The 25,972-nt window shown below is 39.9% G+C and overlaps 1 protein-coding gene across 2 annotated transcripts; it reads right to left on the bottom strand.

Annotated features, from left to right (window-relative positions):
* On the bottom strand, positions 1 to 25,972 carry MRPS5 (mitochondrial ribosomal protein S5). Of its 2 annotated transcripts, none has more exons than XM_038561418.1 (12): positions 25,831 to 25,972; positions 22,672 to 22,752; positions 20,782 to 20,919; positions 17,263 to 17,388; positions 15,625 to 15,858; positions 13,926 to 13,960; positions 11,055 to 11,145; positions 7,960 to 8,006; positions 7,225 to 7,282; positions 6,854 to 6,916; positions 3,688 to 3,824; positions 1 to 582 (listed from the first exon to the last, which is right to left on the bottom strand). In XM_038561418.1, the coding sequence occupies exons 1-12, from the start codon at positions 25,886 to 25,888 to the stop codon at positions 358 to 360; spliced, it is 1,293 nt and encodes a 430-aa protein (XP_038417346.1). In that variant the 5' UTR covers positions 25,889 to 25,972; the 3' UTR covers positions 1 to 357. The 2 variants fall into 2 exon arrangements, with proteins under 2 accessions (XP_038417346.1, XP_038417347.1); XM_038561419.1 differs by lacking the exon at positions 25,831 to 25,972 and adding an exon at positions 25,379 to 25,541.

The following is a 25,972-nucleotide window of genomic DNA, read 5'->3' as shown; positions in this document are numbered from 1 at the left end:
TTTTGGACAAATCAAAGTTAATATTTATTAGTTATAATTATTATAGCAATTATTATTTTGCATATTATTTTTTACTGGGTCAGGCTATAAGCTCTGTCTTCCTAATTCATGGACTTTTGCTAGTTTAAATGAATATTTAAAGTAGTCTTGAAAATATGTATGTACCGTTCCTATCACAGTTCCTGGTATATACCACATGCTCAATAAATTAAAGCTATAGTTATTTATTATTTGTAAATAAAGAAGGTTAGCCTTTCCTTTAGAAAGAGAGTGATATTCCAAAATGTGAGGGGCTGAGTCTCTCCAGGTGCTGGACAGCACCAGCTACTACTGCAGCAGTACAAGGCCAGGGGAAGCTCAGGTGGCAGCTCTCTTCAAATTTGACCACACTGAGCGCTTCATTCCCTGCGCAGCCCTCACTTCTTCCCAGTCAAGTTTGATGTCTGGAACCTCATCCTCTAGCTCTGGGTCCTTTCTCAAGGCTCCCTGGGGGGAGGCAACCACGATGGGCAGAGGGCCACATTCTTCCCGGAATTCTACGACATGTAGACTCTTCTTATCAGCCAGTTGTTGATGGGTTTCCTGGAAAGACCAAATCGGTAATGGCAGGTTAGGTCTATGAGACACAACTGTAAATTAAAGGACAGGCACTTCCATGTACCACTTGGGGGACCTAACATTTCAGTCAATTCTGGGTGATATATTTTGCAGCTAAACCATGGTGACCTCGGGATCCCTGGGTGGCGCAGCGGTTTGGCGCCTGCCTTTGGCCCAGGGCACGATCCTGGAGACCCGGGATCGAATCCCACGTCGGGCTCCCGGTGCATGGAGCCTGCTTCTCCCTCTGCCTGTGTCTCTGCCTCTCTCTCTCTCTCTATCATAAATAAATAAATTAAAAAAATAAAATAAAATAAAATAAAATATAAACCATGGTGACCTAGGGAGGCTGGTATCAGCTCCCAACTCTCGACTGGAATGGAGGAAGGGCCTTGGGCTCTGGTCTCTTGCTTTCCAAACCCCCCAACTCTGTGCCATGCTGTGCCCAAAACTGAACTTGAATCTCATCAAGCCCCTAGCTCTAGCTACTATTTTACAGTACAGTATAGGGAAAGAAGATGTTAAGGATCCATGGGTATTTAGCAGCAGACTGTGAAGCTACAGGGCAGACACCCAGTTCCTTTTAAAAAAAAAAAAAGAAGAAGAAGAAAACAGAAAGAGGGAAACCTACAGATTAGAAGTGACCTAAAAGACATGGCTAGAATTTATAATGTATTGACCTTTTCTGCAATCTAACTCAAATGAATTATGTAAAAAAAAAAAAAACCTAACGAATGCATTTCTATGAACACTACCTAGGTAACTGGTGATACTGCAGTGTTATTAATTTTTAGGTATAGGGGTACCTGGGTGGCCCAGTGGTTGACCGTCTTGCCTTTGGCTCAGGTCATGATCCCAGGGTTCTGGGATCAAGTCCCACATCAGGCTCCCCAAAGGGAGCCTGCTTCTCCCTCTGCCTATGTCTCTGCTTCTCTCTGTGTATCTCTCATGAATAAATAAAATCTTTAAAAAAAAATTTTTTTAGGTATAATAATACCAGGGGGGTATTTTTTAGTCCTTATCTTTTAGAAATACATACTGAAATATTTATGAGTGATATAAAGTAATGTCTGCGACCTGGTTCAAAATGACTGGACTTCATGGGGAAGGCACTGAGAGACAAAGGCGGGCCACAAGCTCCTAACTGCTGACACTGGGTGAGAGGGCCATGGGGACTGATTACAGACAGTAGCCACAGAATTCTAGAAAAAGGCAAATAAATTTAGTAGATGGTTTATGGTACATTAAAATACTGGGTATGTCCAACCTGTTTCCAGACTTTATGGCCATCTTGTCCTAGTCTAATTCTATATAAGTTTGAAATTAGAAAAGAGATGAGTTATTTAAAAAACAAAATAAGGTAATTTAAATTGGTGAGTCTTACAATCAATAGTTTGTTGCTTAAACTGGTGACATTTCTTTTCGAGTGGCACATGAAATAATGCAACATTTTATTTATCTTATCTCTATGCTCAGTGTGGGCCAATGCAAGGCTCGACCTCATGACCCTGAGATCATGACCTGAGCTGAAACTGAGTCAGTCGCTTAACTGACTGAGCCACCCAGGTACCCCAAATAATGCAACATTTTATAGTTGATGGAAAATTTTAGAAGAGATAAAACATGGTAATCACAGAAAATTCAAAGTACTAACATAAAACAAAAATATTACAGGGGTGCCTGGGTGGCTCAGTCTATTAAGCATCGTCCTTCAGCTTAGGTTATGATCCCGAGGTCCCGGGATCAAGTGCCACATTGGGGTCCCTGCTCATCAGAGAGCCTGTATCTTCCTCTGCCCCTCCCACCTGTGTGTGTGCACTTTCTCTCTTAAATAAATAAAATCTTTAAAAAACAAATGAACAAATAAAAAACATTACATAAAAGAACAAGTCTACTTGATTTAGAAGTGTTTTTGAAGCATATTTTAGATAGTACCAACACACATGCGCGTGCACGCACACACACACACATACACACACAGTTTTCAAAAAGGATCTTTTAACCAAAGCTTTTCTTCTAAATTAATTTTCCTACTTTACACAGAGACATGTATATTCCACGAACTACTTTATTCAAAACCAGCTTTCTTGGTGACAGGAAGACTATCAAAATGGAGTCTCTTGAACCTGGCTGTCTTTTCTGCTCATCCAGCTAAGGTCTACCCATTCCTTCAAAGAACAGGCCATCCCTCGGAGCAGGTAAGAGGGCAGCCCAGGAGGAGGGGCTTCTTTGCTGTGGAATAGATCAATTGTGCACCTAGCCCAGGCTGAGGGGGGCAGGTTGGGTGACAGCCCAGGGCTCTCATCTCTGCAGAAAAATAACTTGGCATATGAATGTTCATAGTTCCTACTGGCTCAGGTGTCCATCTGAATGACCTATGCAGGTAACGTGAAAACTACCTGTGCTTCTCCCAAAGACAGTGCTCTTGAGTAAAGGCTTTACTCTAGTCCCAACTAAAAGGACTAAATTAGGAAACAGCCTTTCTCTTTCTACTTTATATTTCTATACTGTTAGAGTTGTAGAACAAGCATATTAATTCTTTTCATAATAAAACACAGATTATAATTACTGGGTTTTATAAATACTTAATTTCAAAACTTTAAAACACCCATGAAGATTTTCTTAAAAAAAAGATTTTATTTATTTTTTTGAGAGTCACAGAGAGAAAGAAAGAAAAGAAAAGAAAAGAAAAGAAAAGAAAAGAAAAGAAAAGAAAAGAAAAGAAAAGAAAAGAAAGAGAGAGAGAGAGAGAGAAAGAGCACGCAAGCAGGGGGAGGAGCAGAGGGAGAAGCAGACTCCCTGCTGAGTAAGAAGCCCTATAGGGGATCGTGACCTGAGTAGAAGGCAAACGCTTAACTGACTGAGCCACTCAGGTACCCCTCCATGAAGTATCTTTTAAGGGTAATTTTCATGAACTAACTCTCCAGTTGTATTAACTAAACAGATGCAGCCACAGGCAGCAAAGAATGGCCAAGTCCTCAGGCAGCATCAGGACAGCAATTCCAAGAGGCTCCCAGGACATCACAGTCTAAATGCACACAATTGAAACACAAACAAGAACTTCTGTTTCAGAGCCCAGGGAAGGATTACCTGGTGGGAGAGCCCATGGAAGAGGCCCCGTGTGAGGTTGAGCATGTTGACAGACCCAGAAACCTTGGCATACATGTCTTTGATGCCAATGAGCCGGCAGATGGTGATGATGGCCCGATGGCAGCGGAGGCCGTAGCCTAGAAAAGGAAAAACACAGTCCCCCTGCTGTCTTTCATGCAGTTTTGGGCTCTGGGTTTAGGAGGCCTTGGTTCACATTCTGGCTTCATTGCTTCCCTGGACAACTTACTTCCATAATGACACTGATTTAACTGAGAGGTTATAAAGACTGAAGAAATAATACACATAAATTTCTTAAGCATATGGGCAAAAAAAGAGATATTATAAAGATTAAAAGAAATGCTTTATAACATGCCCGAGTTGGCTAAGATTAGAGGCACACACCTGTTTTCACCCTCCTCAATTGCTCAGTTGCACTTAGAAGAGATACCTACTACCTCTTCCTCTCTTGGCTTTGGTAACACACCCTCTCTCCCATTCCCCCCAAACACAGCATCTTAATTTTCAGGAACTTAATGGAATTTGCTTCTCTGATCTTTCCCTTCAGTAGAATGTGGGCTCTGTGAGGGCTATGATATTATTTGTTTCTATTGCATCCCCAGACCCTAGATCAGTCCCAGCAAACGTAGGTAGCAATGAGAGAAAGGCACCCCAAGTTTAGACTCTTATCATTTTGATTAGCCAGACGTGGAACTCCATACACAAGTCCCTGCTTTAAGGCAGAAGAGCTACTCTAGAAATCGAATGTTACTGGCTTTCTGATTTCCAATTCTTAATGACAATTCAATACATATATATATATAAACTATATCTGGATACAAGCACCTCACACAAAACTGTCCCTTCTACTTGAAAGAGCCAATTAAATGTGGACCCCATAGCTATGCCAGATTATGTGAAAGCTAGGGACCACAGAGGATAGCTAAGACAAACAACAACAGGGTGGTTTTTCTGTGTGTGGAGGAGTTATATACACAGAACATGTATCCATGTGTGAACAAACATAGGCATGCATAAATGTGTATATATGCACACACACCTGGAAACTGGTGCCCATGCAAGGAGGTGCAAGGCAGATCCTTGGAAGGTTCTAGAAGACAGACTAACCTGCTACTGCTCAACGGATGATCCTAGGTAAGAGCCTCTCTTCCCCTCCACACCTACTTAGCAGAGCTGATGATGAGCATCCAAGGGAAAGCATACATTCCACACAGCCCCTGGACCATACTCTACACTCCCCAAATGGTATCCAGTTTTGTACGTATACAAATATCCATGTAACAGTGGTCACAGTCCTGTGGTAATTATTTGGATATACTTTGGTCGTGAAGACAACCAGGCAGGCACCATACCCAAGCTCCTTGTTTGATGAAAGCTAAATTTGTGTGTGTGTGTATGCGCGGTGTGATACGGGAAGCGCTTGGCAGTGCTGTGTGAAGCATTAAACACCATGCTGCAGCCAAGGAAGAAGCTTCCCATGGTTAAATAAGTTTGGGAATGCTGCCTTCTCTATCCCCTTTGGGAGATTCAAATTGCACAGTAGCGGATTAAAGACTTTGACAATCATGAAGAGGTATAGCCATCTTTTTTAGTTTCCATAATTGCTTTCCCACATGGTACTCTTTTTTTTGGAGTTCATACCTATTAAGATCTCCTCACAGAAATAGTGATGCACAGAAATGTAGTTTAGGAACTGCCATCTCTAATGTATCATACTGTTTTAGCTTCAAGATCAGAATATTTAACCTCAATGCACAGGGAATGGGTTCAACTATAGAGAAACTTGACAGGGAAGATTTAAAAAAGGCAACTTTGGCAATTAATTAAAATCAAAGCCATGTTTCAAAAATCTTTCAGATTTTTGTGTCTATACCAACACTGTTCAACAGAAATATGACATAAGTTATAAATGTAAGCCATATATGGAATTTTAAACTTTCTCATTGATGTTTTAAAAAAAGAGGCAAAATTAATTTTAGTAAGATCTTTTATTAACCTAATATCCCTAAAATACTATCATTCAACATGTAACAAATTTGAGATATTTTACTTTTTTTTTCATACTGAACCTTTCAAATCTGGTGTGTACTTGACATTTGGCAGATCTCAGCAGCCGCATTTCAAGGGCTCGCAGTTACCATGGGAATAGTGCAAGTCAAAACCTTGATGTGTAAGTGCCCAACTAAATACTTTTTCTAATAATAAAATAAAGGTTTTTATGAGGCATATGATGATTATTACTTTAAAGCAGAAGGCAAGTTTTCTTGGTGCACAATTAGTACTGAATTTGATGTTTTATCTTCCTGATTTATTTCCACAGACTAGAAACTCTGACGTGGAAAATTTAGATGTTTTATCGTTTTCTGATCCAAACTTTTAAAGATATACTTAGAGTATCACTGTTACTATAGAACACAGACTAAACACAAATCAAAGTACTCAAAAATTCTATATCTAGAGTCTCTGGGCATGACTGCCCTAGCTCTGTGACCTTGAACTCTGCCTGCCGGCCTGCTCTTCCACAGGACAGAAAGGTCCACCTCGGCATCCCCATAACTTAGCATAGCACCCAGCTCACAGAAGATGTTCAATTGATACTTGACAATGTAAGTAAATGACTGGAACTGAAGAGACTATAAGAGTCTACCAACTAATAGCATCAATAATTCTCGAGGACAGGCAGCCCGGGTGGCTCAATGGTTTAGCGCCACCTTAGGCCCAGAGTGAGTCTGGAGACCCAGGATCGAGTACCACGTTGGGCTCCCTGCATGGAGCCTGCTTCTTCCTCTGCCTGTGTCTCTGCCTCTCTCTGTGTCTCTCATGAATAAATAAATAAAATCTTTAAAAAAAAAATACTCAAGGAGGAACTAATGTTCCCACTCATCCAAACCCAATGACTCACTCAGTTGCTATTTCCTATTCTGAGTGTGCTCTTACCACCTAGAATTCACCCCGGAACATGCCTGTGTTCATGGGAGTAGGTTGACTTTTTCTCTCTCTGAGAGCATCAGCCTTCTTAAATCTAATGTAGGCTGTCCATTTCGGTGTTTCCAAAATGCGTTCGATACATGTGATCAAAAATAGAAGACAGGATGGTATTGTGAGAATTTCTCTGCTTTAACAAATTATTAGAGTATTTTTTGTTTACCTCTGGGTTGTTTCTTCATCTTGATATGCGTCCTTTTAAATCTTAAAGAAATATCGTGGAATACTGAAGAGTAAAAACATAAACATAAGAAGGAATCAGATGTGTAGCTTTAAATATCCTTGCAAATACCACAATGCAACTAATACTACCCTAAACAGGTAGCACACATTGGCCAAGGATAAGTGACAAAACTCTGATTTCACTCATTACTAACCTTCTCAGAGGAGAAAATCTGTTTCTGTATTTTATATAATTATTTATTCCAGAACATGGTAACCAGCAGAGAAACACAAAAGTAGCCATAGAGCTATACTGCCACATTTCATGTAACAAGTGTAATCCTGCAAATTTTACAAGAGATTAGCACTCACTTGTATGGTCTTCGTATCGTTCTATATAATGCAAATAGTGAACTGCTCTGTTCTTTGCCTGAAACAAAGGAGGAAAATATTTTTCTTAAATCTATTGTTGGAATTTACATTTTCTTGGAGATTTAAAAAAAATACCTTCCATGAAATATTGTATTACCGAAAATTTCACACTTAAACAAAAATTTCATTATCTACTTCTAAAAGCTAAGGATTTGAGCAGCCTGGGTGGCTCAGCAGTTTAGCGCCACCTTCGGCTCAGGGCCTAATCCTGGAGACCTGGGATTGAGTCCCACATCAGGCTCCTGGCATGGAGCCTGCTTCTCCCTCTGCCTGTGTCTCTGCCTCTCTTTCTCTCTGTGTGTCTCATCAATAAATAAATAACATCTTTAAAAAAAATAAATAAATAAAAATAAAAGCTAAGGATTTAATTTTAAAAATTTATAAAAACATCAGTCTCACATGTAAAAAATAATAAAAATAATTCTTTAGTATCTTTGAACATCCTGCCAGGGTGTTCAACCTTTTCAGCTGTCTCATGCTTTTGGTAAACAATCACCAGTCTGCAAAGATGATGCAAAAGAAAACAGGTGCTAAGCCTACTTTTGGGGAGAGCTAAGCAACTTCTGACAGGAACCCTCAGGATAGGATTCTTATTTTTATTATTATTATTTTTTTGTAGTCCTAATGGTGCCTAGCACACTGATCTTTTACTATCAAAAAAAGAAATGTACATACTTTTCTGAAAGCATCCATCCGGTCAGTGGCTTTCCCAACGGCAAAACCTTAAAAAAAAAAAAAAGAGTAAAACTATAAAAAGGGGCATAAATTTGGCACACAATGTCTTTAACCACAATTCAACTGTCAGTTCCTATAATATTTCACAGCATTTCATTTATCTTCTGCTCACAGAAAACCTGTTATCCAAACAAATGATAAAATATGAGGCTACAGAGGGGCGCCAGGCTGGCTCAGTTGGAGAAGCATGCAACTCCTAATCTCAGGGTTGTGAGTTCAAGCCCCACACTGGGTTGTAGGGATTTCTTAAATAAATAAAACTTAAAACAAAAACAAAAACATGAGGCTATACAGATTTGCTTATCTGTTTTGGGACATTTTGAAAAGATTACATTTGAAAGTATGAAATCCAAGGTTAGGTTTGTAACACAACCTTTTATAAATCTCTAGATAAAACTAAATATATTCAAACAAAACTAATCATGCTCTAAATTAATAAAATAAACAGTTTTGAACATTTAAAAAATAGATTAAAATAACCAGAAAGGTTGGGAAAAAATATTCATTGCTATAGAGTAAAACCACGACTTCAATGGAACTTCCAAATGCAATTCAGATTTCAATTAACCAGGAAATAAAATCAACAATTCTTTTTTTTTTTTAAGATTTTATTTATTTGTTCATGAGAGACACACACAGAGACAGAGGCAGAGACACAGGCAGAGGGAGAAGCAGGTTCTATGCAGGGAGCCTGATATGGGACTTGATCCTGGGACTCCAGGATCACGCCCTAGGCCGAAGGCAGGCGCCAAACCGCTGACCCAGGGATCCCCAAAATCAACAATTCTTAAATTTGTGAATGCTTAATCCTATGAAATGAGATTTATCACAATTTAACAGAAATGCTGCCATTATTTGCAATCACATTATTTACTTTGAATAATGCATTTTATTTTTAAGCTATATATAGGAAAGTAATATAAAGCAACACTGCTCCAAGAGATAGATATGCCAGACATCTGACAACCTGGGACAAAAAGGGCTATGGATTTTAGTTCCTAGTTTAAGATTTTAAAAAAATATTCATTTCATTTATTTGACAGAGACAGTAAGAGCAAGAGCATAAGCAGAGGGAAGGGCAGGCAAAAGGAGAAGCAGGCAGCCTAATGCAGGACTCGATCCCAGGATCCTGGGATCATGACGTGAACTAAAGGCAGACCAGCAGACCCTTAATCGACTGAGCCACTCAGGCACCCCTAATTCCCTGTTTAAGGGAAACAAGTTAAGCCACATATGCCTTAGAGAAAAATACAAGTGGACTTATTTATCATCTTCAAATGAAAGCTTTCTAAATAAGACACAAAACTAGAAGTGATACAAGACTGATAAAGTTGCTACATGTGGACTCCTGGGTGGCTCAGTCAGTTAAGTATCCAACTCTTGATTTCAACTCAGGTCATGATCTCAGGGTAGTAAAATTAAGCCCTGTGTTGGACTTTACACTGGGCATGAAGCCTGCTTAAGATTCTCTCTCTCCCTTTCCCTTTGCCCCTCTCCCTCTTGTTCTCATTCTCTCTTTCTCTCTCTCACACACACACAAACAAGTTGCTATATAAAGGTTTAAAACTTCTGTGGATTTAAAACTTCTGTGTAGAAAAAAATTAAGATCTATGTCAAATATAGGTTAGACAAAGGGCTAATGTCCTTATCTTAGAAAGAGCTTATATACTATTAGTAAAGAAAAGAACTATCGCCTAATAGGAAAATGGGTAAAACATGTAAACTAACAGATCTCAAAAAGGAAATCATAATGGCCAAAAAACATGTAAAATAGTGCCCAAACTCTCATCATTAAAGAAATGCAAATCAAAACTAAGAGATATGCTTGACAATCAGTGTGGTTTGACAATACCCAGGGCTGGCAGGGATGTATTGGTAGGGAAGAACATAAACTGGCACAACCTTTATAGAAGGCAATCTGGAAATACTTACTTAACTTAAATACATTTAAATTGCATATAACTTCGAGGTAGTAATTTCACTGCAAGAAGCTTCCCCCATTGGTATACTTGGAAAATTACCACAAATTACATACACAAGAAGCTGTTTTTATAAATGGGGAAAAAATGGGAATAACATAAACATTCACCAACAGGGGAAAGATTACAACAATCATGTTTCTCCACATAATCGAACACTGCAGTCAGTACAAAGAATGAGGGGAAATCTGTCTGTGCTACTACAGGAAGATCTCTGGGTATAATACTAAGCCAGGAAAGCCAGGTACAAAATTATGGATACACTCTGCTCCCTTTGTGTAAATATTTTTAAAAGGTAAATGGTGATATATAAATATAGAATTTCTGAAAGATACAAAAGTAACTGTTAAGAGTGGTTTCTTTGGGCAACATCCTGTCATATAGATGACTTGTTCTGAAAGTGTCAGTTTGGATTTAAATAGGCAGTTTTCCAGTTTTCTTTCCCTTACACATCCATGTATATACTTCAAAACCAGACGTTCACTGGGGAAATGTTACAGAAAAATATAAAAAGAAAATTTAAATGACTCAAAGCCCTATGGATGAAACATTAATTTTTTCAGTGTATATCCTTCTAGTCTTTTCTTTGCATGGAAAAATACTTAGGTAAAAAAACAAAAATTGGGATTATATTATACAATCTTCTGTGAAGTTTTTTTGGTTATTTTTACTTAGCATTATTCTGTAATTTTCCATTATTCTTTAATGGCCATAGACTATTACAATGTGTGGCTATAACTATGTCCCTATTGTTGAACATCCAGTGGCTTTCCTCCCCTAATTTTGTACTATTATATATAATACAGCAGTGTTTTAAGCCTCTTAAAATATCCATTGTTCTCACAGGAAAAGACAGATAGAGGAAGATCGGTTTCTTTTTTTTGTCTAAGGGATTTTATGGATTTATCACAAGATTTGTAGACCCAAACCAACCAAAAGGCTTAATCTGTACAAAGAGTCTGGACAGCAGCAAGAAGCCACGGACTCCAGAGCCGAGCCCAGACCACACCTGCCCCTGCCTCCACCACCAGCACTATGCATATCACACCCACTCACCTGCAGCTCCTCTACCATTCCCCACAGCAACCAGGACACGGACTGATTTCTTTCTTCCCTCTTTTGCTGTCATATTGAATACATTTCTTACCTAAAAGACAAAATGTTTCATATATATTACACGTTAAGAAAATTCCGGGGGCATCTGGCTGGCTCAGTTACTAGAGCATGTGACTCTTGATCTTGGGGTTAAATTCAAGCCCCACTTTGGGTGTGGAGATTACTTTAAAAATTAAAAAAAGAAAAAAAGGAAAAGAAAATTCTGAAGTAAGGAACAGGAGTGATCTATTTTCACACATATACCTCCATGGTGAGTAGCTACATCAACCTCCAAGTTATGAGCACCAAGAACAAATTTTCTCAAGGAAATCTCTCTGAACTATTTCTCCAGTGATAAAATGAAAATAAGACTTTCCCTGCCTATTTTATAAGGTAGTTAGAAGGTTGGACTGAGATAACTTTTGAAGGGATTTGAAACTCAATATATACTATTTTAATGAATTTCACAGAGGAAGAGAGTTGCTGATTAAACTTTGAAATAGGGGCACCTGGGTGGCTCTGGTTAAGTAGCTGTCTTTGGCTCAGATAATGATCTCAGGGTCCTGGGATCCAGCCCCATAGTGGGCACCCTGCTTATTAGCAGGGAGCCTGCATCTCCCTCTCCATAGGTCTGCCACTCCCTCTGTGCTCTCTGTGAAATAAAGAAATAAAATCTTTTAAAAAATAATAAAAATAAAAAAATAAACTTTGAAAGAAGTTAAAACTGTTGATAACATATCCCAATTATCAGAGATGTTAAAATATGAAAAAATGTGGATCTTAGAAATGAATAAAAATGCAGTACATAAAAAGAATTAGGATAGGACTCGATCTCTCTGCCAAGGATTAGGCTCACCTGATAATATAAAATTTGGAAATCCCTGATTATGATCTATAGGAAAATCTGTTTTATCTTGTGTCCTTTTTCTGTTTTTTTTTTTGTTTTTTTTTTTTTTTGGTGTATTTAAAAGGCCAGGAATTATGAAACTGTTACCTTTAACTGCTTACATGGCAAGTCCTTTCCCATAAAGTAAGGTTAAAGGAAAAGGGAGCTCGAGTCCACGCCCATGAATACCCTTACAGGAACTCATCCACGTACACAAGAATTCTTCAAAGGGATTAACTTCCAAAAGGTATAAACTGGGACCCAAAGACATAAAATACTCGTGAACCTTTTTTTTTTTTTTTAAGATTTCATTCATTTATTCATGAGAGATACAGAGAGAGAAGCAGAGATATAGGCAGTGGGAGAAGAAGGCTCCTCGCAGGGAGCTCGATGTGGGACTCAATCCCTGACTGGGATCACGCCCTGAGCCAAAGGCAGACACTCAACCGCTGAGCTACCAGCGTCCCTCGCAAACATATTTTAAATTACTGATAATAATGAAACAATATACATACTGGATCACAAAATCAGTAAGTGGTTTTCCACATGGTCAAGTATGTGGTACTAGCCCAAAGGGAAGCTCTTTTAAGAAGTATCCTGGGGGATCCCTGGGTGGCGCAGCGGTTTGGCGCCTGCCTTTGGCCCAGGGCGCGATCCTGGAGACCCGGGATCGAATCCCACATCGGGCTCCCGGTGCATGGAGCCTGCTTCTCCCTCTGCCTGTGTCTCTGCCTCTCTCTCTCTAGCTGTGTCTCTATGAATAAATAAATAAAATCTTTAAAAAAAAAAAAAAAAAAAAAAAGAAGTATCCTGGGAAGAATGATTGAAATTTATCTGATAACAGCTTTCAGTTAAAGGACCTACAAACAACCTAGCAGATTATTTCCTCATCAAAAGCTAGGCATTCACAGCACCTCCAAACTTTCTTTCCCTGGTACATGGTTCCTCCCCTTTGCTCCCTGAACCAAGTGCCAGGTATAGCTTGTTTAGAATTCAAGGACAGGGGTGCCTGGGTGGCTTAGAGGTTGAGCATCTGCCTTTGGCTCAGGTCATGATCCCAGGATCCTGGGATCGAGTCCCACATCGATCTCCTCATGGGGAGCCTGCTTCTGCTTCTACCTCTGCCTATGTCTCTGTTCTGTCTCTCATGAATAATAAAATCTTTAAAAAAAAAAAAAAAAAAGAATTCAAGGATAGATTGCTAATTCTACTTTAGCGTTAGAGGGAGGATTTTAACAGTAATCTCCAAATTCTGTTCTTTTTTTTTTTTTTAAGATCTTATTTATTTATTTATTCATGAGAGACACAGACAGAGAGAGAGAGAGAGAGAGAGAGAGAGAGAGAGAAAGGCAGAGACACCGGCAGAGGGAGAAGCAGGCTCCATTCAGGGAGCCTGACGTGGGACTTGATCCCGGGGTCTCCATGATCAGGCCCTGGGCTGAAGGCTGCACTAAACCGCTGAGCCACCCAGGCTGTCCCAAACTCTGTTCTTTATACCACTGAGATCGCCTTGTCATGAGACTAACTGGTAGCCCCCCAAAAGGGCAGCAGTCAGGAGAGCCAATATCAAGTAACTGAAATAAAAATTTCATTATTTCCTTATCCAAGTCAGCTCTGTGTCTCAGAAAAAGTCATGCATCAAAGGCTTTTTCTTGGGGGTGCCTGGAGGGCACAGTCAGTGAAGTCAGTTGATTTCGGCTCAAGTCATGATCTCAGGGTTGTGAGATTGAGCCCTGCACTGGGCTTTATGCTGGGTGTGGAGACTGCTTGAGATTCTCTACCTCTCTTTCCCACCCCTGCCCCTGCCTGTACCCATGTACTGTCTCTCTCTCAAAAAAAAAAAAAAAAAAAAAGACTTTTTCTCATGGTTCCTCTTGTGCTATTCCCACTCTCCCCACCCCAACTTCTCCAAAGGCTCAACTGAGTATTTAATTCAGCATGCCTACCTCAAGTATCCTGGTATCAAAATCATCATATGTTTCTGGAGAGAGAAAAGAAGCAGGCATACAGATAAATGTGTCTACACAGTTAATGCATGAAAGCATTTTTCAACACCAGCACCATCACTGATTTTCAAGAGAGAATCTCAGATCTTTTAGTGCCACTCCCAAGACCACGCCCTGGTCCTCCATCACCACCTGAGACTGCTCCAGCATTAAATTAATAAACTCAGCCACCATCTCGACTGCAACATCCTACCCCTCCAGGTCTCTCACTCAACCATTTGAATAGTGTTGGTTCCTGGAACTCCCCAGCACCTCCAGACTCTTGACCACTATTTTCCCTTCCCTCTAAGCTCCTCTGGTCTTCAAAGCCTCTGCCACTCAGCTAAGACATCACAAGCAATCAATCACTTCCACCTCAACTCCTTACCCTCTTCTCTCTCTACCATACTATCCAGTCCAGAATCAATGCAACTGTCTGGCCACACCTGGCCTGTTAGGAAGTGATGGAGAGAAGTCAAAGCATAGTACACATGTAGACCACTAATTATTCATGGTCTCCAACACAATCAAGTCCTCCCTGCTGCCCACTGGCCTTTAATGTCCTTTTAGGTCTCTTTCCACTCACCACAGCAGCCATTTCAAACAATCTCTGTGTTCTTTTATTTTCATTAACTTTTTCCTACAGAAAATTTCAATCATAAAAAATGAGAAGAGCAAAATTAAATCTTACATAGCCATTAGCCAGCTTCAACAATAATCAACTCATAGCCAATCTTCTTTTCTCTAAACTCTAATTCCTACTCCATTGGATGCTCATCAGTGCCCCATCCTACTTTCAGCAGATGGCCCACCTCTTCCTCATAGACTAACTGAAGCCACCAGACAGATACCACTCACATCACATCCCCAGCACACACACAACAGCACAGGCTCCCCTGATTCCGTAGTCACAAGTTAATCCATTTATCCAAACTGGATCTGGGCCCTCCTTAGGGATTTAGTTTAGGGATTTTTTTCTCTCCATTTTTTCTCTCCAACCCATACCTTCAACCTCTCAACTGAACCATTTTGCTCCATTCTAAGCACGTTCACCTGAATCTCTCCATCTCAACTTCTCCTCTCCTCTTTAAGCCAAACCTGAGAAAGTAGCCAAACTCTTATTTCTTCATCTCCTACTCATTGACAAGAGTGAATTTTTCAGATTTTACTTCTTTACATATTAGGGGTGGGGCTCAGGTAGAGGACTTTGTTTTCTAATTTGGTCTAATAAGTACTATCAATTTTAATTTCATGTATGCTTTTATAAGGCTGAATGACAACTATCTGGTTTATCTTCTGTTATCAAAACAGCATTTCCAAGCTATGTTGCTCCATAGGTACCCAATGACACTGCGTTTGGGGAACTGCATCCTACAGGTGGCTTGCATAGATCCGAAATGCATACTGGCACATTCAAGAGGAGTAAGGATGCCAAAAACCAGTACTTTGTATCCTGTGTGTGAAATACTTCTTGGTTATGGGCCTCTAATGTTCCATAAAATACAACTGAGTAATAATGTGAAGTTACCTCAATGATGTTCAAATCCTTTTTTGGAAAAAGGCAATCTAAACAGATAAGTAAATAAAATCCTCTTAAGGAATTCTAGAACTACAAGTACTCTCTCTGTCACAAAGGGAAGCCACACCAGGACTCTGCTACCTCCACTGGGACCAGGGTCAGGGGGGCCAAGACTGACGCCTCCCCATGTGTTTCCACTCCATCCTCGCTCCCGTTTAATCTTCATCTTCCTCTTCCGGTCCCACTCTTCCCTCTGCTGGATCATATCAGCCTCCACCTTTTCCTGCTCTTCCTTGCTTCTTTGAGCAATGGTCTGCATAGCTCCCTCTTTCATAAGAGGGACATTCAGACCAGGCCATAGGAAGCCATGACGTCCTAAAGGTTTAAAAACATACATTAATAAGAATTTTTAAAAATCATCCATTTCTTAAATGTTAAAATGGCAGGCAATGGGGTACAGATAATGGCACTACTGGACAGAGCTTAAGCTAACGATCACTTGGCAGGCCAAGTGGCACTGTCTATTAAAATTTTAAGTGTATCTACTCCATAACTAGTAATTCCACTTCATGATGTTACCTAGAGACAAACTTCTATACATGTATGAGGCCTCAGTGTGCTTGGACAAGGAGGTCCACTGAACTGTTATTTGTAAAGGCAAAGAATGGAAACAATCTACATATACAGCAGTATTGGACTGGTTAAATGAACTCTGGCATCTTCAATCCATGAAATATTCTGCACTAAACTGAAAGAATAAGGTAACTATATAGATTCTGATGCGGAACAATTTCCAACACATTATTTAGTGCAAAAAAGCAAACTATAAAACAGTACATACCATATAATTTAATTTTTTTAAAGAAAAATATATTTAAGGTACTTATGTATATAAAAACATTAAAAAACATCAGCAGAAAACATATCAAAATGAGATCCACGCCTTCCTTGGGGGCAGCTACTAGAATGGGAGGAGATAGAAGGGGCATCAAGGGGACTTTAGATTTCTCTATAATCTTTGAATTTTTTACTAAGAAGGTACATATATATGATTGTTATAACTTTTAAAAATGTTAAAAAATAAAATAAGATACAAGGCAAGTCATTGGAGAAAAACATTTAAATAGACAAGCAAGTGCAGCGAAAGGTGTTTTCTTTATGCCGGGAAGCCTACTACTATCAGGGATAATTTGTGAGCAACCATAGCACAAAATATCAATTCAAGTACATTGCACTATTTTCACTCTTCAAAAAACACAAGTATAAACAATCATGTGTTCCAGGTATTGGGAAATTAAGGCCCAGGGACCAAACCCTGCCCCCTACTTGTTTTGTGAAGTTTTGCTGGAACACAGCTATCCTGGTTTGATCACGTATTATCCAGGACTATTTGTGTGCTCCCACAGCAGAGTTGAATAGTTGGAAGAGTCCATGTGTCTCATAAAAGCTAAAAATATTTACCATCTAACACTTTACAGAGAAAGCTTGCCAACTCTCTCAATGAATCATAAGCTCCCCAAGGGCTATGAGATGAACACAGAAGATGTAACACGAGGACACTTAAGTCTTGTTGAATGAATAACTAAATGAATTCCTTTCTATGAGATTTCCTTCCTCCAGAATCATGACACATTAAGTGAGCCATTTGGTTGAACTCTAAAACTGCAGACCCCAATGCCCTTCATGAGAAATGTATGAGGTTTCTAGACCATAGAAACCTCTACAAAACTGGGAGGGAAACCTTAAAAAGCATATTAGCTTTTTTATAAATAAGCTTACCTTCACCAATGATCTGACCCCTATTCAAATCCTTTTTTCTCTTTTTCTTAGATCTTTTGCCTCTTCCTTTTCTTGCTCCTGCTCCAGTCTCTGCTAAAGCGCCTTTCCAAAGCTCATCTGCCGTCACTGTAATAAAACAGGTTTTTGGCTTTTTTAATTACCAAGCAATGATCTATGATCCCCTACTGAATAAAAAAGGCCAGAAGAAGCTAGCCTCACTTGTATCACTGTGGTGATGAAGGCAAAACTAAATCACTGTTTGTATATATATCACATGATTACAGGCAGACAGCCCAAGAGAGGATTCTACTATTTTCAAAGCATGTGGGCTCCCTCTACAAAAGACGGCCAATATTTAAATCTAATTTACCTGTAGTCTGTTTCCCAGACATGTTATCAACTATGTTACATGTCTATTCCCTGCTCTCTTGCCACCATTGTAACCACAAGATAATCATCAATACCTATCCTTCTTTAACACAAGTTTATTAGCCCAACCAATCAACATTTCAATCTGAACCCATAAATCTTAATATTTTGGGTTATTTGCTCTATTCTTCTATGAATCTAAATGCCTGTGTATTCTTCAAAATAAGATGCCCAAAGTCATCTTTAACCCTAAAATCTAATCAATAGGTCAGAAAGAATGAGTACGTAGGGGTCTGATAATTAATACTTGCATGGAGTGTATATATTCTTAAATCACCCTTGTCTTTTACTTTATGTATAGACCCTGACACTGCTGATTTATTTCCATTTGTGAATTTCTAGGATCCCTAAATCTTTTTCTACCATACATTTCAATCAGTATTTTCCCCTTTGTTTTTGTGGAATATTCAGATCCTTTACTTTTGATGCTACTGAATTTTACTGATCTAGCTACATCATTTATTAGATTTAGTTCTATCTTCTCAAGGACTTCCAGTCTTTCACAATCAGTCTTTCACCAACCCATTTTACAATCATAGATTCCGTCCCATTACCAACTGTAATGAAGAATGAGAGCCACACAAATGTTATAGTCATCAAAACTCTAAGATACAGTTATCTACATGCCTGAAAAACTAAATATATTCTGGAAGACATATGAGCATCTTCATTCCCTCATGCTTAGAGTTTAAAAGTTCTTGCCACCTAGGTGTCTCAGTTTGCTTTAGATAAAACTGAAATTATACTACACATACAATTTTGCATCCTTTTGTTTTTAACATATTACACTGAGCCTTATCTCATATTTTTACTATTATTCATGAATGTAATTTTTTAAGTTGAATTAAGCTGTTTGACAGAGATTTTACTATTTTAACATCAGAACATACTGGTCTAAGATTCTAATTAACCTGGGATGCCTGGGTGGCTCAGCGGTTGAGCGTCTGCCTTTGGCTCAGGGCATGATCCTGGAGTCCTGGGATGGAGTCCCTCCTCAAGTTTCCTGCATGGAACCTGCTTCTCCCTTTGCCTATGTCTCTGCCTCTCTCTGTGTCTCTCATGAATAAATAAATAAAATTTAAAAAAAAAGATTCTAATTAACCTAAAATGTTATTTAGAATAAATTTATTATTTCAATTCCTTCTGTTATTTCTGGAAGAACTTAGGTAGATTAATGCATATACCGGTTAACTAACATAGTTAGGTAAAATAAATTTCATGGTTTTACACACACACACACACACACACACACACACAAAATCCACCATCACATCCAATTTGATACACGGAACTACTTCTATCTTAATCATGCCTAATAAACTGCTTGCTAAATTGGATCAAAGGGATTTAAATGAGATCCTCCATGGCAGAGGGATAGATTTACAAGTATAATGTTAAATACTCTTAAGAAATCTTAATGAGTTTTGATAAATTATGTTTATTTTTTGGAGGAGATTTACAAAATCAAAAACTTTCCTATTGAAAAAGCATAAACTAGCTCAACGCTAATTTCAATTGAGTTCATTTTCTTAAAGTTAACCTTAGTATGACTTGGGAGCAATAAACTCATAAAGGTTCAGAGTCCTATAACTGGAGAAGAATGTAGGCTAAGAGAGTCACAGGCAGGTGTGAACAACAGTGCAGGGAGAGGGGTTTCAGAGGACAAGGGGCACTTCTATAACAAGAAGAGTTAGAGAAAAGGACTTTTAGGGCAGGGAAAAAACTACAGACAGTCCCTGACTTATGACAGTTTGACAGGATTTTTTAACTTTACGATGGTGCAAAAGTGATATATATTCAGCAGAAACTATACTTCGAACTTTCATTTTTGATCTGTTCCTCTCTTTTCTTTTTGCACCAAAATCCACAGATACAACGGAGTCTGTGTTACTTGTAATCCCTCTACTTTCTGGTTCTCTTTTCTGCATTGCTACACAAATGATCTAGTTACTATGAGACTTCCAATTTGAAGTGATCTGTACCTACACAATGAAATACACTAGGGCATAATACTGCACTGGAGGCATCTATGTACTGACATGGGAAAATGTATAATGCACTGACAGCTACATGAAAAAAGTAGGCAACTAGTGTTTCAGGGTAGTAGAATTACAGGTGATTTTCTGTATTTATGTAATAATCTAAAGCAAATTGGCTTTGTAATCCTAATTTCTTTCTTTTTTAAAAAACAGAAACTTTTAAGTAATCTCTATACCCAGTGTGGGGCTCAAACTCACAACCCCAAGATCAAAAATTACATGCTCCACAAATGAGCTAACCAGGCACCCTAATTCTAATTTCTTTTAATTTGCTTAATGCTGAGTTGTGAAATCAATCTCCATTTATTACAAGCTTATTTCAGTTGAGACTTGACTATTTCAAGTACAAGTAGTGTTAGCAAAACAATGTCTACATAAAATTAACACTTCCTGATCTGCACTATCTCCTCAACTAAAGTGCACCTGAAAACAGACTTTGAAAATATATACATATATATATTAAAAAATATATAAGATTTATGTATATATAAAATATATATATACACATATATATAAGATTTATGTAAGATACTACACACACACACACACACACACATATATATTAAGATTTTATTTACTTATTCATGAGAGACACACAGAGAGAGGCAGAGACACAGGCAGAGGGAGAAGCAGGGTCCCTGTAGGGAGCCTGATGTGGAACTCGATCCCAGGACCCTGAGATCATGCCCTGAGTCGAAGGCAGATGTTCAACCGCTGAGTGACCCAGGGATCCCAACTTTGAATATATTCTTGTTGTGAATCTCAATTTGCAGGGATTTGGGCCACAATTCAATTACTCTTTAGGTCTCAGGCGCCCCAAGTAAGGGAATTAAAATAAACCAGTGTTTCCCAAAGTACAGTACAAATATAGCTGGCAGTATATGAGATAATTCTAGGAGGTACACTAGGGTATTTTATTTTACTAGCACATCATAAACTAATTTCTAAAGTGTTAATTCATTAAAGGAAGAAGAAAAAGAAGAAAAATTAAGATAACAAAAGATTATTTTCCTGTTTCATGAAATGGCAAGTTTGTGGCCAGTCTACGTACATTTAGTGAAGAAACTATAGGATCTGTACTGTTGACCCATCAAATTACTGGAAGAAGAAATACAGCATTGTGTCTGTAGTGCACGGGTCAAGCTGATGAAATGATGGTTGTTTCTGGTTCCTGGATATGACAAAGGGCCTGTAGGTAGATGGAATAAAACTCTTTGAGTTAGATGCTCCAAGCCTGTGGAAAAAATATTGCCAGCAGCAAATATTTAACCATTACTGATGCAAATAAGTCACTAAAATCCTGAATTTTTAAAAGTCGTATTTTGAGGATAGTCTTTCTTTAGAACTAAAGCAAAACTTCAGACTACAGACATAACTGCCTATCCTAGACAGTTCATCCACACAACAGATGTAGCTGTCTAAAGAAAGTAGTCTGTCCTGACATGGATCGCCATGATGCTATGCAGCTATGTTGCCCTTTTGACCCCAGGATCAGCACTGTCTACTCTGGGCAAATGGCGACCTCTGCTGTGTGCAACAGGCAATGTACCTGTGTGGAAAGACCTAAATGGCCTGGTTCGAAGAGCAAGGTGTTGAACAGTAGAGCACCCTACCCTTCATGTTGACAAAAACAAGGAGGGAACATGAATATACTTTATAGACTAATTTCAGAAGCATATTCAAGAAATTGGTCACAGCGGTTGCCTCTGAGGAAGAAAACTGATATATCTGTGGTTTGTAGGAAAGATTTGCTTTTTTGGTTTTTTTAGAATTTTTCTAACCATATGCATGTCAAATGTCACACAAAAAAACGTTTTTAAACAGCCATGTCTTAGAGGCTGCCATTTGACCAATCCCATGGATGGAGGTGTCTTGCAAGGGAGACGGCGGGATGACAGTAATCAGGGACTCCAGGAAATGGGATTATTGATCACAAAAACTGTACATACTCCAGCTTTGTATTTCAATGGAGGATTTAGTCACCATGGAAGTGTGGAGGAGGGTTAAAACAGCTCTCAAGAGAATAAAGTTTGTTGAAGGGCCCTGGGCTTGAACAGAGAGCCAAAGTTAAAGCAGCTATTTTCACATCTCTGAGAAGTGAGGCCAGTCTCTGGCCTTCCTCACAGAAGCCTTCTGCAGGCCCTCCATCAGCTCAGATAGGGGACACTACTCACAGTAGAGGGCAGAGTCAGGAGTTTATGAATGAAAGAATGAATGAATCCAACTAGTAAGTGAACAAATAAAGGGAAGAGCTCGGGTCATCCCACTCTTCAGGACCCCCTCAAGCAAGGCATGAAGGCATCTCAACAAGTGGGGTTAACAAGACAAAAAAAGAAAGTTAAAACTAAAAGTAAAGCCTCAGCACACAGAGTTCCAGAAGGTCAAGGACACAATGAGATTTCAATTCTGCCCTAACCATAGGAAAAGGCATTTCACTGACGACAAGCACAACATTGGCTCAGCAAAGGTTGGCTTCCTTCCCTTCTGGAGAGTGACTGAACAGAGGGCCCCGCACTCTGTTGGTGTAGGAACAAAGGCCTCTGCAAAGACACGGCATTACCAGAAGGCATTACAGTATCCAGACAGCTCTGGACCCAGCCCTGCCATTTACTAGCTGTGCAGTCTTGAGGGAGTCACTTAGCCTCTCAGAGACTCACTCCATCATCTGCAAAATGGAAATGAATCTCATAAAAACTGGTGAGAATTAACCAATATAACATGTTACAAGCCTGACACACAGTAATTACTCCAAAAATCGTAGTTATTATTTTTTTAAAGCCTTGTACTATAACAACTATAATCATAAATAATTTGAAAGCCATTCTAGACCTTATGCGTTTCCATTATATAGAATGTGCTTTGTACATTTACATTTACACATATATAAAGTACTCTGGCATTGGATCCTGTAAGTAAAGACAGTTGGATAAATGAATCTCACCATTGTTGAGAACAGTCTTCAATGCCAAAACGGAAGCTGTTGGATAGGTGTTTAGGTAAAGCTGCCTGGACCATATGTGACCTGTAAGTTTTAAAAAATTCTTTTAAGATAGATTTCTACATTAAAAGGAACATTTTTAACACCCAAAGAATATTAATACCTATAGAATAAAAGAACCAAGAGAAGCAAATGAGTAACTTCCAGGTCCTACAACGACTTGTAGTAGGTAACACCACATATTCTCCTTCGTGCTCGTGTTAACATCTAACCAGTTACCAGGTCCTAGAAACTGTCCCCAAAATCTATCAGCTGCACCCTCTCCCAGGGTCTAATTATCCCTTCTTCACTGAGGCACCATCCCTCAGTCACAAGGTAACAATGGGCCCTTAGCAGGTCTTGCTACCCTGCCTCTCATTCCCCACCTGTTGTCACACAGGCCTTCCTAACAAGTCTGGTCACTTCCCAGGCCCATTTTATCATTCTTTGGCTCCCTATTATCTGCAGAACAAAGTCAAAACTCCTTAACATGGCCTACGGGACTGCAATGTGGCCTCCAACCTTCCACATTAGCCTCATCTGTCACCACTGTCCCCTCCACCCTCTCTATACCAGACTTATAGTCATTCTTGAACACTCTTTGCTCTTCAATCCCTTTGTGTCTCTGACATGTTCTCTGGAAACATCACCTCTGGGTGAAGGCTCCCTTTTTCCCACAGTGCCCTCCCACCAAGCACTCTGCTCTCCTCCCTCCGCTGAAACCCCAGCAGCGCCAGGCTGTAACCATACTGGGTGCCACTTCACATGGAACAGTGCTTCCCAACAGGATGACAACATTTACTGGTAACTGATTTTTGAAAAGGATACCAAGACAAATCAGTGAGGAAAGAATAATCTTTTCCAGAAATGGTACTGGGACAACTGAATATCCACATGCAAAAGAATGAAGTTAGAGCCCTACTTCATACCATATATAAAAATCAACTAAAAAAAAAAAATCAACTCAAAAATGGATCAAAGACCTAAAGGTAAGAGGAAAAACTATAAAACTCTTAGAAAAGATCCTAAGGGGGGATCCCTGGGTGGCCCAGCGGTTTGGCGCCTGCCTTTGGCCCAGGGCGCGATCCTGGAGACCCGGGATCGAATCCCACATCGGGCTTCCGGTGCATGGAGCCTGCTTCTCCCTCTGCCTATGTCTCTGCCTCTCTCTCTCTCTCTGTGACTATCATAAATAAATAAAAATTAAAAAAAAAAAAAAAAGAAAAGATCCTAAGGGTAAATCATCATGACCTTGAATTTGGCTATGGTTTCTTAGATATACAAAAGCATAAGAAACAAAAATTAAATAGATAAATCAGACTTCACCAAAATTTAAAACTTCTGTGCCTCAGGGGACACTATATTCAGAGAGTGAAAAGACAACACACAGATTGAAAGAAAATTTTTGCAAATCAAATAGAATGTGATTTGTATCTAGAATATATAAATAACTCTAACAATTCACTAATAAAAAGACAATCCAATGTAGAAACAGGTAAAGATTTGAATAGACATTTCTCCAAGGAGTATTTACAAGTGGACAAACCACCACCAAAAAAGATGTTCATAAGCCATTAGGGAAATGCAAATCAAAACCACCAACTGAAATCACTTCACACCCATTAGGGTGACTATAATTAAAAAGACAGATAATAACAAAGGTTGACAAGAATGTAAATAAGAACCCTCATGCTCTGCTGGTGGGGATGTAAAATGCTGCAGCTACATCAGGAAACAGTCTAGCCATTCCTCAAAAAGTTAAACATGGAACTACCATTTGATCCAGTAATTCCACCCCCAGGTCTACACACAAGGGAAGCAAAAACATTACACACAAATATTTATAGCAACATCAGGCCTAATAGCCAAAAGGCTGTTATAATATGCCTTTGAGGCACATTATAACATGCTCAAAAATATTTGAGCCAAATATTCATCAACTGATAAATGGATAAACATGATGAGTATGTACATGCAACAGAAATTCAACCATAAGAAATGAAGTACTGATACATGCTCCAACATGAACGAATCTTGACAACCTTATGCTAAGTGAAAGAAGCCAATCACAAAAGACTACATAGTATATGAATTATACAGAACATGTAAACTATAGAGTTTAGAGGGTGCCCAGAGCTGGAGGCAATGGGGAACAAAGAGCATACTTTTGGGGTGATGAAAATGTCCTAACAATTGATTATATGGCTATGGTTGTATAGCTTTGCGAATATACTAAAAACTATTGAATTGTACACTTTAAAAGGTTAACTGTATAGTGTTTAAATTACATCCTAATAAAGCTGCTACCAAAAAAAGTCAGTAATACACCAGAAAATGGGAGAAAAACACGCTCTGGAGCCAGGTGATATGGATACAAAAAACCTGACCCTCTCCAAGTTACAAAAAAAAAAAAAAAAGAAAAACTTCGGTTTTTAGAGGTTTTGGGGTTTTGGGGTTTCGGAATTACGAATGCTGAGTTGTGGATTTACAATGAAATAGAGCGAAGAAAAAGGGCGAGTTGCTCATGAAGCACAGGCGGCAGAGCTTCCGCTACAGAATACAGCAGAGTGCATGCCCCTCCGCGGGCTGCAAACCAACAAAGCGGGGAGAGGACAACTGAACAGCAAAAGCACGGCCACTGAAAACATTTCTTTACAATAATGACACTGACCAGCCTGGGATCTAATTTCACTCGACTCCAGCCGGAGGGCTGCCTCCACCTGCCTCGCTTGAACCCCACATCGACATCATCACCAGATGAACGGCCGTCGCGCCCGCGGGACGGCGATGCTTGCTTCCCCGCTCCCCGCGCCTCTGAGCCGAAGCACGCTCCAGCCGTTTGGTGGACGGGAAAGGAGCCCTGCACGGCGTCCAGTCCACCCTCACTTTACAGACCGGGAACCCCGCGACTCCGAGAAGTCACAGGGGCGCGCAAGGTCGCACAGCGGCTCTGCCACGGACGGGAGCCGCGCCGGATGGGCCCAGGGGCCGCGCGTCCCGGCGCTTCCCTCCGCCGGCGCACCTGCGGCCCGCGGACGATGCCCGGGAACGATGCCCGGGGACGATGCCCGCGCCCGCGCCCGCGCCCGCTCCGAGCCCCTGTCCCGGCACCCCGGCTCTCACCCGCCGGCACGCCGCACAGCGCAGGGAGGCGGCCCGCAGCGCGCACCGCCGCCGCCATGCTGGAGCCCGGAGCTCGCCTCCGGCAGGGCCGCCTTCTCCACCGCCTGCCGCGACTGCAACTCCCGAACGGCTGGCCGCAGCC

This window comes from Canis lupus, chromosome 17 (genome assembly GCF_011100685.1).
Source record: "Canis lupus familiaris isolate Mischka breed German Shepherd chromosome 17, alternate assembly UU_Cfam_GSD_1.0, whole genome shotgun sequence".
Lineage (NCBI taxonomy): Eukaryota > Metazoa > Chordata > Mammalia > Carnivora > Canidae > Canis > Canis lupus.
Note: the sequence above shows the minus strand (reverse complement) of the source record. Positions and strands in the feature narration are given on the sequence as shown.